We start from the raw sequence: 14,706 nt of genomic DNA, 5'->3' as shown, positions 1-14,706 counted from the left end.
AGCAATTCTTTTTGTTACCCATTCCGACTATAACAAAAAGACCGCCGTTGCTAGGCTGCATCTTTTATTTTATTTTTGTTTACAACAAACATTTAAAAGCAAAATAATACATCTGATAACAACGAATTAAATTAAAACAATAATTTATTTTCAACATTAAAATTTTTATTTAGGTAAATTATATAAAGTCCCAAAAAAGAAACGTCGAAAAGACTGCGTAAAACAGTTGGCATAACAAAATTAACCTTCAGCCTACGTATAACACAAGAAAAGAAAACCTAACAAAAGTCATGCAACGTCAAAAAGCTGTCAATGTCATCCAAGAAATCAATGTTCCAAAACTTATCAGTTTACAGTCAGGCTATTTAAGTAGATATGATTGGTGGCTGAGACGTCAGATGGCACTAGGTAGTATACTGCATAGAGCTTAGGAGCACACCTGAGGATTCAACAATACAATCGGGAGATAATGGGAAGTGATTGCAAATAAATTGATAAGATGAATCAATTTCTACGGTTTAGCTATTATAGTTTTTAGTTTATTAAGTTTCGTGATTTTGTTTATCTACAATGTAAAGTGAAGTAGTGGCTTAATCCTATAAAATGTGTGTACCGATCGAAATTGCGTTTCCATTTTATGTTTATCGAATCAAGGTTGACACAAAGAGTTTATGTATACCATTTAATTAATGTTTCTAGGAATGTTACCGGGCCCCTTGATCTGATTAGAGCAGAAAGATGGAACACCTCATCGATAGACTTCGGCGAAATAACAATGGACAGAAACTTTGCCCTGCTCCTTGTCTCACTGATATCTGCCATACTTTGGATTGTATATATAACATACTACAACAGCAGAGTTTTAGGATATATCCTAACGAGATTGATTAATAAATTCTATTTTCAAGATGAGAATTTCAAAATTGGTAAGTGTTGCTAACATTCAACAACAAAAACTTGATAGGAGCACACAATATTATAAGTACTACTTTATTTGTGGCCTACTATTATAATGTATCAAGTTTAGAGTCGTATAGATAATATTGCTTTAAGAAATTTAAATGTTACATGAAGTTTTATTATTTTTATTAAATTATAAATATATGACAGTATTTTTATAAAAACTACTTTGTAGTTCTGTAAATTTATTACTTATAATAATAATATGTAACACATACATAAATTACAGTTCTCATAGTATGTGAACTTGTTATTATATGACTCAAAGTAGAAGTCAATGCTTATAGTTATAGTAAACAGTTGTGATAATTATACTCACAAGTACATTAATCTTTTTCCTGTAAGGCATACAAAGATATTAAATATGAATGTGTGTCAGCCTGTTTTGCTCTTTACAATTATACCGCTGAACCCAATTTCAATGAAGTTTGGTGTGGGGATAGTTTAAGACAAGATAGAATAAATCCTATAGTTTATGTTTGATTACCATAATAATGAGTAACATGTAGTTTCTCTTATAAAATTGTAATATTTTACAAAATATGATTCTGAAATTTAAATGTTGTTTGTAATGATAAAATGTTTCCAAAAATTAGATATCATTATTACCTATGCTTACTTCTTTAAACTTTCCTATAGAAACTAAACTATTATATCAATATCTTATTTAACCCATCAATCTCCAAACGGCACCCAACTACCGCATTACAATTGAAAATCTATTGTGTCTGCGATTTCCACAATCGAGGTATTAAATTATGACACATCAAATGTTACAAACATTTTTATTCAATAAAATTTCTTTTTATTGGAAGTTTGGAGGGACTTTGAGACTAACAAAATATTGAAGCAATGTTTAAATGCAGGATAAATGCATGCAATCTTGCACGGTGAAAGGATATTGGAACAACGAAATTGTGTCTAACAATTAGTGTAAATATTTAACATTTAGTGTAATTTTCTAACTTTTAAGTTATTTTATCATACTAGTACAAATAGAATAACCACAAAATTAAGTTGCAAAAAAAACATGAAACTACATCAAAACAAATCAGTATATTTTGTACTATTAACGTAATTCGTTAATACAAGTATTTAAAGCCAAGGCACCTTATTTGCATGTGGCATTGAACTTTACACTCATTATGGCGTAAAATTATCTACACTACTATTATAAAGAGGAAAGATTTGATTGTTTGTTTGTCTTGAATAGGCTCCGAAACTACTGGACCGATTTGAAAGATTCTTTTACCATTGGAATCCTACATTAATTCTGCTGAACATAGGCTAAACTTTATTTTGGAAAAAAATAGGGTTCCGTTTTTTTTTTTTTTTTTTTATTAAATAAGGGGGCAAACGAGCAAACGGGTCACCTGATGGTAAGCAACTACCGTCGCCCATGGACACTCGCAACATCAGAAGAGCTGCAGGTGCGTTGCCGGCCTTTTAAGAGGGAATACGCTCTTTTCTTGAAGGTTTGCAGGTAAGATATTTGGGATTTTCGGACGCAAGGTGTAAAAAATCAACCAGAAATGTTACTTTTTTCGCGTACGCTGCCTAAACTATAAAAGATAGAAACATAAAATGTCCTAAGTAATTGTAGATCTTTTAAATATCTACAAAAAAGTCCGCGACACACTATACCTATCTATGTTGAGTGAGGCACAATAACCATTTTTTTATTAAAAAATCTTGAAATGTTTTTGGACTACATTTAAATGCCTTTATTTTACTCATGGCATTAATTCTTATCAAAATAAATTATTTCATTACTAAGTACAGTTAATGTAGATAATATTTGGTCTTTGAATGATTAAAATTGGACGTTTGGTTTTAATGTTATGGCGAAATTAAAATATTACGATTTCTGCTGCACGTTGCGAATTGGGCGTCGTCAAGGCGCGCCGCGCGGGTGTGCTCGCCCGGAGAGTCCACGTAAATGTTAATTATTATTACCTCGATCATGGGAATCACAGACACAATAGATTTATAATATGCGACAGCCAGGTGCCGCTTCATTGATGGGATAATATTATAGTGCTTCATTAATTCATTCGTTTTGAATGACTATTATTTTTGATTGCTATTATAATTAATTTCTAATTACTATAAATCTCCAATAGCGGCAGCCGGCTGCCAGCATAACAATTATTGAAGATCTATTGTGTCTGCCCACGATGTCTGCGATACCCACGATACCGATGGAAGTATAATAATTAATGCATATTTTTAAATCTACACTTTCTGCTGAACATAGGCTATAGCCTATAATTATTTAATGTGAGAAAAAAGGGAACCGTATTAACATTAATGTTAATTGTGTAAAAAAACTACCAAAATATTCCATATATTGTAAACTTTATAAATAATAGATTAAAAGTGATGTACTAGAGTCTTATAAGTTACTAGCGGCCCGCCCCGGCTTCGCATGGGTGGAATAAAGATTGAAAAAAAAATATTTAAAAATCAATGTCCACCCGTGCGAAGCCGGGGCAGGCCGCTAGTGTTATTATATAAGCTGTGAAAAGTGTGAAATAGTCCCAGAAGATATTTAACTAATAAATAATACATTTTTGTGTCCGTTAAAAAAAATTCTTTTGTGTGCTGCAGCTCATTACACTAATTGTTAACAATGATAATTGTTGACTAGCCATTTAGATCCATAACATAAATATGTCAAACTTTTTACCTAATGAGATACTAAGCGTGTTTACACGCGCACCGTAGCGGCAGCGGCACCGCCACCGCGGCGGCGGCGCCGCTGCATACTCATCCTTGTATTTCTATGGGCCCTTTTCACACGGCGCCGCTGCAGCGGCGACGATTCTTTGCCGCGGCGGTGAGGAGTGGTGCCGCAGTTTTCAACAAACATACGAGGCTAGTCGGACCCATGATCGCGCCGCAGTCCGCGCGTCGTCGCCGCAGAATCTGCGGTGGAGACATCGCACCGCGGTGGCGAAAAACGCTGCCGCTGCGGCGCCGTGTGTAAACAGCCTTTGTATTTAAATTACCTTGTATGCTATCAAGGCAAATAAATTGACGAAAACACAGTAACTTCTGCTCATTTTAAAAATAATATTTCAGGCTAGTTTCTTCCATAATATGCTATATTCAGTTTAAAGATCTTTATTTCCTGTTATATTTAGTTTAAATACTAACGGCCGCACTTAGTCACTTTTAATTACATTTAAGCAATGGATGTTCGTCTCGATAGTAGGGTTCCATGGTTGTACCAGAATCCTTATACTTTTGGCATGTCCGTCTCTTTGCCCATCTTTGGTCTACCATCCACATGTTTAGTGCTGGAATTACATAACATCGCATGAATATGCCTACATACTACGCCAATAATGTGTTAAAATATAACCATAAAAAATTGTTAAAAATTTAACTCAATAATAATAGTCTTCATTCTTCAACTACTTGTTCCAGGTTCATTTACCCTAAATGCTCTCTCAGGCAAAATAATGTTTCGTGATATTGTGTATATAAACTACGACTATACCCTACGTGTTCAAGATGGCTATCTCATATTTAGATGGTGGCGCTCGTATGTCCCGAAAGATGTTTCCGAAGGTATGATTAATTTGTTACCCGTCACAAATGTAAGTATAGAACATTTAATATTCGTTGGTAATATATTTGTGTTTTTTTTCAGATTTATCACATTCCGATACTCGTCTCTCTATAATGCTTAACGGTTTTGAGTTACACTTCTATAACCGATGTGATCTCTACAACGAACTTGAAAAAACCTTCGGTCTCGAACCAGTTATAAAGCAACAGCACGACGACGATGATTCCACAGATCGCGATAGAGCTATGAACGATGCTAACGAGAAAAGGGAAAGAGCTCAGGACACAGTGAGATCGGAAGCGGCCATGGCTCGGACGTGGCGAGATTTGATACCAGTCATAAAAATCGATATCTGTACAGGTCGAGTTGTGTTTGGAAATCGCTTAGTCCCAACCACCCTATCGATAAGCGTCGAGGAATCCCATCTAATGTACAGTACAAAACCCCCAGCGTCGAGCCTAGACCACTTAATGCATTTCGTTAAAGCTAAAGCCGAGAATTGTAAAGTCATATTAGCGCCTAGTCCAAACTATACTTCCATGGTCGACGAGCCGCCGCGATACATGGGCGAGGGCTTCGTTGTTATGAGCTCGAACTACATCGAAGTTTATTTTTATATGGACGAACCAGGCTTGGTTCCGGAGCAGCCGGTGCTGCTTCAATTGGCCAACGGCGACATAGTCGAGTCGGCCCCGCCCATATGGGGTGTCGATATCAAGTGTGGCAAAGGAACAGACTTCAGCTACGGCCCGTGGGCTGACCGGCAACGAGATCATCTGTTCAGATTCTTTTTTCCGCCTAATTACAAAAATTTGGAAGTCACTCCCCAACCTAAACCCGGCGACCGCCGTCAGATGCAGTCATTCGACATAAGACTGTCGACGTTGAATGAAGCCACAATCGACATACTCTTCACGAAAAATAAGGAAACGAACGCCGTCCATATAAATATCGGAGCCGGATCATATTTAGAGGTGACCCTGCCTTGGATCGTCCTTCAAGACGGGTATACAACTAAAATTACAGGGCAACTACTTCATTTGGAGGCTACAACCAGCTTGCAGTACAGAAGTCTAGCGGAGAGTGAGACACTCGAGTACACGGTGAAGTGCCACTACCCCTTGGTTTGGAATCATCACCAATGTTGGCAACTCTCTTTGACGGGATGTAAAGCGACCGCCCACTTTGTATACACACACATAGATTTCTTTCAGGATCTGACGAACGACTGGGCTAGCAAAGCTCGTCCCGATATTTTACATTTTGTTCCGTACACTTGGAAAATATCAATACTTTTAAAAGAGTGTGAGGTGGTCACTCTTAGCAACCAGTACAACTGGATAGATTGCAGCTCGACCAACCAAGAAAACAACCACGTTGCCTTCTGCGGAGACTTGCTCGATGTGTCCTTTGATTTGCCATTCGTAGATTTCCTCCCCGATATAATTCCTCTTAAAATATGGGTTCAAGGCGAGGCCGTAGATATGAGCCTCTATTTGCCAGAAGTCAATACTTCCAGGCTTCTGCTTTTATCTATTGACAAGAATATGAAACTAGTACCTTGTAGATTGAAGTCATCGAAGTGGCGCAGAAAATGCGTGAAAAGTCAAGGATGGGTGGACTGTTGGTCGGTCCCGATCGTAGCTTTAAGTGTCAGATACAACTACCACCCCATCCCTCCCCTGGGACCAGAGCCTCAGGCCGATATCACTACCCCAGAAAAGGAAGAAATATTGCTTTCTCCCATGAGAATACCGCGCATGAGAAAACAGCCTCAAATGAACTGGGCAATAGAAGGAAATAATTTTGATCGTACATCTCTTCCGCCGGATAAAGTGAGCGTGGAGTTGGAAGTCGGGCCGTCGATACTGCTAGCGTATGGAACGATAATAACGAGTTTCATGAATTTGTTAGAAAATATATTCGGCGAAGATCAGATATTTACGGATATGCAAAAAGCACCCAACGTCGGTACATACTTTTGGTCGAACGAAAACCAAACTAAAATAAATGAACGAAGCAGTATTAATCAACATACAGAAATAACGATAGACGATACGAGTGACACTAGTAAAGCGACATTCGATCCGCGCCGCTGCAGGCCACTAGAGGTCACCGTATCGATAATAATTCACGACATACAAGCCCATTTAGTGAAGAACTGTAGTGAAAATGAGCCACCGTGCCCCGTAGTGTTAATCGAAAGATTCGGCTTCGAGATGGATAAAGGTTTCCGAGAGACCAAGCTACAACTTCTCCTAAGTCCTTCGATACTCGTATCATCCAATAGCCCCTCGCGGTCTCATTCCAATAATAGCAATAACTCCAGCGCTCTTCAACAGGGCCATTTGATGCTCTCTTCATTCCAACTGCGAGGAAATGGATTCTTCAGTGACACTAATAGATCAGTCGAAGATGAAACAATAGAGTATGCCTGGATGATGGAGTTGCAGCTCGGACAGCTGACCGGGCGGTTGACTTTGCCCCAATTATATCATGTTATTTCGTCCCTAGAAACTTTTTTGCTACTTATATGTGACAGCGAAAACGAACTAACCCCACCGAATACAGCAAAGCAATGTCACCACGGCCTGAATAATGTTTTATGTACCGAGAGTGATATGACACTGAAATACAGATGCCCAACTCCAAACGAAATTAAGTATCGAATGATTCGAGTAGCCATTGATCTCATAGACATTTATATTGCTGACGCCAACACTACATTGCAGACTTGGTTATCGCCTATAAGATTTTCGTTCTGTAATTTGCACGGCTCAGGGTTCGGAACGGGTATCACAGGTTTGCTTCCAAACATCAAATTGGCAATGTATACTCAGTCTAATATGCACACAAATACACATCACAACTCCAGTAGTAGCAACAATAGTCAAAGTAAGATTCCAGAGGATAAAAGTGACAATTGGGTGGGCGTCGGTTCCATGTCACTGGGGCCTTTATTATTAGAAGCCGCCTCATGTCTACCTCAAAGTCCGAAAAACCTGCACTTAGTCCAACAGAAGTTTTTAAAGTTACACGACGATAAATTCAAACGTTTATGGTTCCTGTGGCCAAACGAAGGAAGAGGTGGTCAATGCGGTTGTACAGGAGGTTGCGCATTCTTTGGCTCTAACAGAAATGGGCCAAACTTTTTGAAGCCCAGCCCGGCAGATTTAAATGATGGAATCAATATAGCCTGCTTCAATGTCATAGAAACATCTCCAGGCGAATATGGGTATGGGCAAAGTTTGCTACACCCCGGACAGCTAGTGTTCCATACGCCGCCTTATAACAGCTTGAATGTTTGCTTGCAACCAACGAACGTAGTAACTTTGATCCCGTCGCCGCTTCCACAAAATCTGAACAAATCGCCTCAGAGTACGGAACGACGAAGTCTAACACGGCGGTTTTCTTACACGAGCATGAATAAGGGCAGCAACAATGTTCTGGTATCGAGTACTAAGAGTGACGTTCCATACGCCCGCCTCGTAGATTCCACTGCGCCCTTGGGAAGTTCTAAAATCGATAGTGATTCTAAACTGAATAAGCCTATAATCAATTTACCTCAAATGGAAAGCAGTGTGTCGGATTCTAAATTGGCCCTTAGTTGTGGGGTCAAAGACAACATACAGTTAAGGAAACCTCTACCGAGCGACAACGACACTTTCGTTGTTCCTAAGGCTCCATCAAGAAGTGTAGCAGTTTCGGAATCTCACTACTCTTTGAATTCTCATCCCCCCACCGAGGAAGCGCTGCCTCTGGAAGTGCAACGAACTATGTCGATTACGAGTGAAAATCACTCGGAAGCGTTCTTCTCAGCGGACGAGGACATGTTCCCGAGCCGGTCCTCTAGCCTAAAACATTCCTTCAGCAGTCGTCACAGCAAATCTAAAGAAAAAAGTGCTCTCATCAAAAATGACACAAATAGTGAGAAGTGGTTGAATTTAGCACCGCGCGTCGATTCGATAGAAGCCCAAGATAACATCAGTAATTTAAGCGCTGGAGTGCAACCAGACTCCGAAAGTGGATCCGTATCGTCTTCGTCTTTCATATCTGCTATTTCATCTCAAGAAGATATGACCCTAGTCAATCTACACATGCAAACTAATAAACCCATCGTAGATTCTCCTCTACTTATGGCCAGCTACATGCACAATCTTCCCCAGTACAAATGTACAAATTGGTGTCATTGCTCGCTGCCGACCGGAAGTGACGTATTTACCTTACCTCTATTTAAACGTGCGGACGACGGATCTCTCGTTTATGTCGGTCAAAGATATTTGCCAGCGTTCGAAGCGACCGGCAAGGTACCTATACTGAAGCTGGTTTCCAAAAAAGATGCTCACAACAACCAAAATCAACACGGCAATTTCTCCAACATACCACAACATTTTAACTCTCAAATAAAGGCACATCCATATCCACAAGCATGGTGGGATTTACAACAAAATGTACAGGATAGTCAAGAAAACGCCACCGACAAAAGTTCAGCTTCAACCGTTACTACCACGAGTGACAGTAAAAGCGGGGTATTTGTTAAATTACGAGGTGAAGTGGACATAATGCTTACTCCTTTGGTTCTGGAAAGTATTCAAAAATTCGTTGAATCGCTAACCCCGGTGTTAGCGAACATACATCCGATCACAGTTATTAATCACCTTCGATTACTTTGTATATCATCAGTGGAGTCGGCTAATGTTTTGAAACAGAAGCAATACGTGTTGAACTGGTTACCGCAGATGCAAGCACGGAGTGAGTCAAGTATCATTGTGGAGAAAGACGATAAATGCAAATTAGCAACAATACCTCACTCCAATATTTACGAGGAGACTATCTACGACCAGCTTCAAGCGACCTTGAACGTCCCAAAAGTAAACATGATATTTATCCAATCATCTGTGGTGGAAGATATGATTTCCTTCTCCGCTCTGGACAATATTCAAGATCTTACCTGTGTTTCTCTATTTGGGGTTTCGGTCGAAAACATAGTTGGTAAATATGTATGCTCGAAGAAGACGTTGGAATCAGTGCAGTTATACTACAGACCGACGTTGCGAGCCCTGGGTAGTAAAAAGTCCTTTGGTATAATGAAAGGACCTAGAGCACTGATTTCTGCTCAGTCCTCCGGATCTGGAAGAAAGAGAGGGCCTGAAAAGGGTGAACCTGTGTACATTGAAACATCTCAACAGCAATGTGAAGACACAACAGTGACACTAAACATAGGTAAGAATTAACATGACATCATTATGAGCTACAGCCTACATCTGTGTCACATACAGTCTTATTTGATATTAAACATACTCTATGCTTTTCAGGAAAAGTACATGGCCAATTACGTCGAATACGAAACGAATCGTCACAACTTAAAGACGCCACTATCACTGGAATTCCATGTCAGCATTCCAAGGTAGCTTTTAAATTCGCCAAAGTTGAAGCATCTGGCAAAGGACACGAGTCAACGGTAAGAATGAATTATTTTTAATTCTTTATTCTAATTAAAAACCTACAAAGTACTAAGCATGTGATTATCTTTGATTTTAGGGAGGCCAAAATGGATCAGGAGAAGGTCAAAAGGAGAACTCGATCGGCTACATCATGCTGGAATGCGGAATAGAGGGCATTTCCATCAAGGTATCAAAACACTCGCAATGTCATAAGACCAATGAGGACAAGAAACCGGTGCGAACGGACACCGAGAGCTGCAGAGAGTCGGTAAAATCCATGGAGGAAATGAAACCAGAGAAGGAGAAGTCTAAAGGTATCCGAACGTCCGGAATCGTCGAAGATCTTTTCAGGAAGAAGGAATCGAATTCGAAGCCGAGTACTCCTAATTTGAGTAGCACGCCGGCCCCGCCACCGCCGCCGGAACCGAGTACGCCGGGGCAGGACGAGCCGTCCAACGACAGCACGGTCGTGCCGGTCAAGGACAACGGAAACACGTCCTCCTGCTCGATAGACTTCAAGATCGTGTGGTTCAATTTCGCCGCGCCTCCCCGAACACCGATCACGAGGAAAATTGATTATACTCGGTGGGTATACAACTAACCTTACAAACAGTTAGCTGCTAGGATACGCCCGTTTTAAGTTGCAATTTATAAAAGCAATTTTGTTCGCCCATCGCATGATATTGGTTAAAAACCTCTTATGCCACCATATTCCGAAATACTTTCAGGTTGGACTGGAATCTTCTGAGTACAGCGTCCCCAGCAATCAACGCTTGGATGAACCCGTGCAACAGGCTCGGTATTCGTATAGTGGCGATGTACCGCGCGCGGGCTCGGCGACTCGCAGCCACCGCCGCTAGCCTCATGGCTTCTGCACTTGATAGAGCGCCCAGTCACACGCTACCGAAGGTATAAACTATAAATATCTATCATTTTAAGATTACTACTTGATAACATCTTTTTCTATCTTAATTACATGAAATGATAAATAATGCTTGAACCAAGCTAAGCTAAAGCTCTTACTTTATAGACTTCTGTTATTCCTAAAAATCGCGATCCGTATATTATACGATCACTTACTACTGCTCATACAGTCGAACTGGAGATTTCTCAAGAGTCAAGAGTCCTCACCTGAGCCCTGATTTTGTATTAGTTTTGTTACTCTACGTTTATACTTTATATGTATTCCGTGGTTACATTTATCAACGACTAATCGAATTTCAATTATTGAAGCTTCAATAACAAGTAGTCCACAAAGTAACAGTCCACATAACATAATCTATGTTTTAATACGCCAGAGTCGTTACGGTCGTCACACGCCGATGGGTCGTCAGCTGCGCGAGGAGCCGTCGCTGCAGCTGTGCGGCGTGCTGCTGCGGTACGCGCTGCAGGCCGACACCGCCGCCGTGCAGGCCGACCTCGCCGACAGGCACCTGCCCTCGCTGTCTACGCTTAGACAGGTAAAACTTGCTTTGAATAAAGGACGCCGCGAACTGCAAAAGGCGGCTGAAAGATCTGCTGTCTCAAACGTCAAACGTCGACACGACGCTTCCCCCGCGTTCCACTTAGCGTTAAAAGCGATCAAAATGCTCAAAATGCGTATCGATCGTTTTTCAAATAAGTATTTTGAGCATTTTGGTCGTTTTTAACGCTAAGTTGAACGCGTGGTTCATGTTGCATCTCGATTGCTGTTCGTGTCGTCGGTACACTATGTATGTATAGTATTAGTACTATGATAGCGTTATAACCGAAACGGATTTAATGTCGATTTGCGACTCAATATCGATTTTGATTGTGATCTCGAACAAAATCGAATCAATGGACATCGAATGGGCCAAACGTCAAACTTGTCGACCTTGGTTATAAATTAAGCGAATGAATTGCAAGACACATATAAAGATCACAGTTCACACTTTGTCAATTGACGATTTATGGAATGTTATGGTACCCGCTAGTTAAAAGTGTAAACACTAAAACATACATAAAACTTCATTTAGATTGATTTGCAGATTTGTAGATTTTTACTTCCTTCCAATTTCTGCAATTTTGACTAATAAACTCTTTTCAGGGTGTTATCGTCCTCACACGACAATGGAAAAATATCCTGTACACACCGCTGCTGTTGGAGCACAACTACAAGAGCAAAGTCATGAAACCACTTAATGTTACATTCGCTCTGCCGGATCTACTTGAAGTATGTTTTCCTTAGACCCAATTTCACCAACCTATGTTTGTTAAATCCTAACGAGGCATTACTTAACGGAGCATAGAAAATTAAACAGACTGTTAAAATACTTATGTCCCACAGTAAAAATTTAGCAGCGGATTAGTAAATGCAATGTTAAGTGAACAACGAGTGAACAACTATCAATTCGTTCATTCTTGTTATAAGGCGACGAAATTGCAATGTACAAGATTAATACGACATGTTTGCTGCAATGTGTCACTTTCTTCCATAGTAGTATAATAGTAGATAATGCGACCAAATTAAAATATCACTGATCGCATACATTTGTTACGCTATAATAGTTCTTAATAATTATTATCTGTCAAAGCTGAAAACATGAATCATAATACAAACTTTTATTTACATATTTCGGTTTGGTAATTTTGATACAAGTTAGTATATTTGCAATGTCAAGGAAAATCCGAAGGCTGAATTTTTGGCAAAGTGAAAATAAATAATTATTCATAACTATGAAAATAATTAATAATAAGGACGTAGCGGAAACATGGCGGAAAGACTCAAAAGTCAAAACAGATTCTTTTATTGATATTGCATATTATTGTCTTTGAAAGTTGTTATTTTGACTCATATAACAGCCTGTTAAATATTTAACGGACCTCCATAGCCGGAATTACATTTAACGCCGTGTTAGGTGATTTAACATGACATTAGGGCATGGTGGAACGCTCGATAGCTCTAACAGGCCATTAACTGATTTAGCAAGCCATTATTTATTTAACATTGCTTGATGAAACTGGGTCTTAATATTTAAAAAACCCTTTTGTTTTATCTTCTTTGAAGGTGAATACAGAAGTTTTTTTTTGACGTTGCTTAGCATTATTTAAATGTCGATATAAAATTTATTTATTCCCAGGATTCAACAGAAGGGTGGCAAGAATATCAATTTGATAACGAGGGACTTGATGAAAATTGTCTTCTTCTAAACATGGATATTGACAAGTTAACGTCCCTGCCAGGTATTGTATATTCAATTTCCCATTTAATTTATGGAATACCTAATTGAATCACATTTTAGAATATTTAAAAAGTGCACAAAATTCTAAAATTAAAAACCAAAAAATATTTTTTCGCATGTAAGTATGAGTAAGTTAAAAAGAAAATCGTAAATGTGTGATTTTTTTATTATTGGCTGGGAAAAAATTGGCATTTCATTTTATTTGTATGTAGGTGATGTTTATTATGGTAATTTTTATATTTGGTAGTATTATGTGAGTAAGTAACATTGTGTGTGTTGCGAAGTGCACGCAGCGGCGAGCGTGCGCCCGCATTCGTATCCGTCGACCCCGCCCTCTGGTGCGTATGCGTACCGTCTGCCTCGATGTTGTACGTAGTGTAAAGCAGGAAAAAGCAATGAAAACACTTTTTGACATTATTAAATACTAAATATCAAAAATATTTTCCTTTATTAATTTAATATAAGTAATAAAGGAGAAATAAATTTGTTTCTGTGTACTTATGGCATTTACCCGATTTTTTTTAAATATTCAATTTACAAAAGAAGTTATACGAGGAAAACTTTTGATAGTTGCAGAACATTACAATTTATAATTACCTCAGCAATAATTTTATTTCTTTTTCCTGTTTAAATTTCCGGCTTTTACCACCGATGCTCGATTATCCCAAAAATGTGCTAATCAAAATATCGATGTTAAATCTGCACTTATGAGCATGCTAGCCTGGTGTTGTAGTTACTACTTTGGAACAATTGAAATAAGTGCACGAATTTATTATAAAATTACGTAGTTTATTCTGAAGCTAAACTACCAAAACAATTGTATTTTTAATCAGATATACTCTTAGATGTCAGGTAAATACTTAGTTATAGCTTAAATTAAAAAATAATGTGTCCTAGACGCTTTACTTGTAAAATGAAAAAAACATTATAATTCCACATTTACAACACTATTGACACAAGATTTCAGTACTAGCCACAAGTTCCCGAACAGGGGAAAAATTTGAAAGGAGCGTTTAAAATGTGCTACTTGTCTGTTTCATTCGCACACAAATGAGGGTTGTCGATATGTCATTTGCCACCAGAGGTCACAATCAGATGAAAATGCCGCGTCCTGCTCTAACAACGTCATTTCACATTTGTTAGAGAAGGACGCAACATTCTCGTGTGATTGTTTGAGTGTCAAAACCGCTTCGTGGTACGGGCCTAGGGTTTTTCGTGTCAAATGTCGTGTCAGACAGACATAATATGATAACTATATCGTGACATGTGGAAGCTGTTTCGTCACATATGACAGCTGTTTGACACGATAGACCCTACGACTACATAGCGCTAAACATCCCTCATTCAACGTTATCGTGTTTTCGTAGGTCTGCATAAAGACCGAGCAATGTTTTCGTGCGTGTTTTAAAAAGACAAGTGACGTTAGCCTTTTACAAATTTTCGCCCTGTTCGGTTGCTCGAGTATACTCATCACATACTCAATCTAACAATAATTCGTTTCAAATTAACTTCAACCTTTTTA

The 14,706-nt window shown here is 38.9% G+C and overlaps 1 protein-coding gene across 2 annotated transcripts in view; it reads left to right on the top strand.

The window, feature by feature from the left end:
• Positions 1-451: 451 nt before the first annotated feature.
• LOC121727337 (transmembrane protein KIAA1109 homolog) overlaps positions 452-14,706 on the top strand; it is a 44,979-nt gene continuing 30,724 nt past the window's right edge. For both annotated transcript variants that reach the window (XM_042115121.1, XM_042115115.1), the window contains exons 1-11: positions 452-605; positions 700-926; positions 4,393-4,536; positions 4,619-9,760; positions 9,853-9,998; positions 10,079-10,566; positions 10,710-10,890; positions 11,280-11,441; positions 12,050-12,175; positions 13,083-13,185; positions 13,469-13,522. In XM_042115121.1, coding sequence (XP_041971055.1) covers positions 604-605; positions 700-926; positions 4,393-4,536; positions 4,619-9,760; positions 9,853-9,998; positions 10,079-10,566; positions 10,710-10,890; positions 11,280-11,441; positions 12,050-12,175; positions 13,083-13,185; positions 13,469-13,522 — 6,775 coding nt within the window. In that variant the 5' untranslated portion in view covers positions 452-603. The remainder of the gene's footprint in view (positions 606-699; positions 927-4,392; positions 4,537-4,618; positions 9,761-9,852; positions 9,999-10,078; positions 10,567-10,709; positions 10,891-11,279; positions 11,442-12,049; positions 12,176-13,082; positions 13,186-13,468; positions 13,523-14,706) is intronic.

The sequence above is a fragment of the Aricia agestis genome, chromosome 1 (genome assembly GCF_905147365.1).
Source record: "Aricia agestis chromosome 1, ilAriAges1.1, whole genome shotgun sequence".
Lineage (NCBI taxonomy): Eukaryota > Metazoa > Arthropoda > Insecta > Lepidoptera > Lycaenidae > Aricia > Aricia agestis.
The sequence above is the reverse complement of the archived record's forward strand: the minus strand, read 5'-3'. Positions and strand labels throughout refer to the sequence as shown.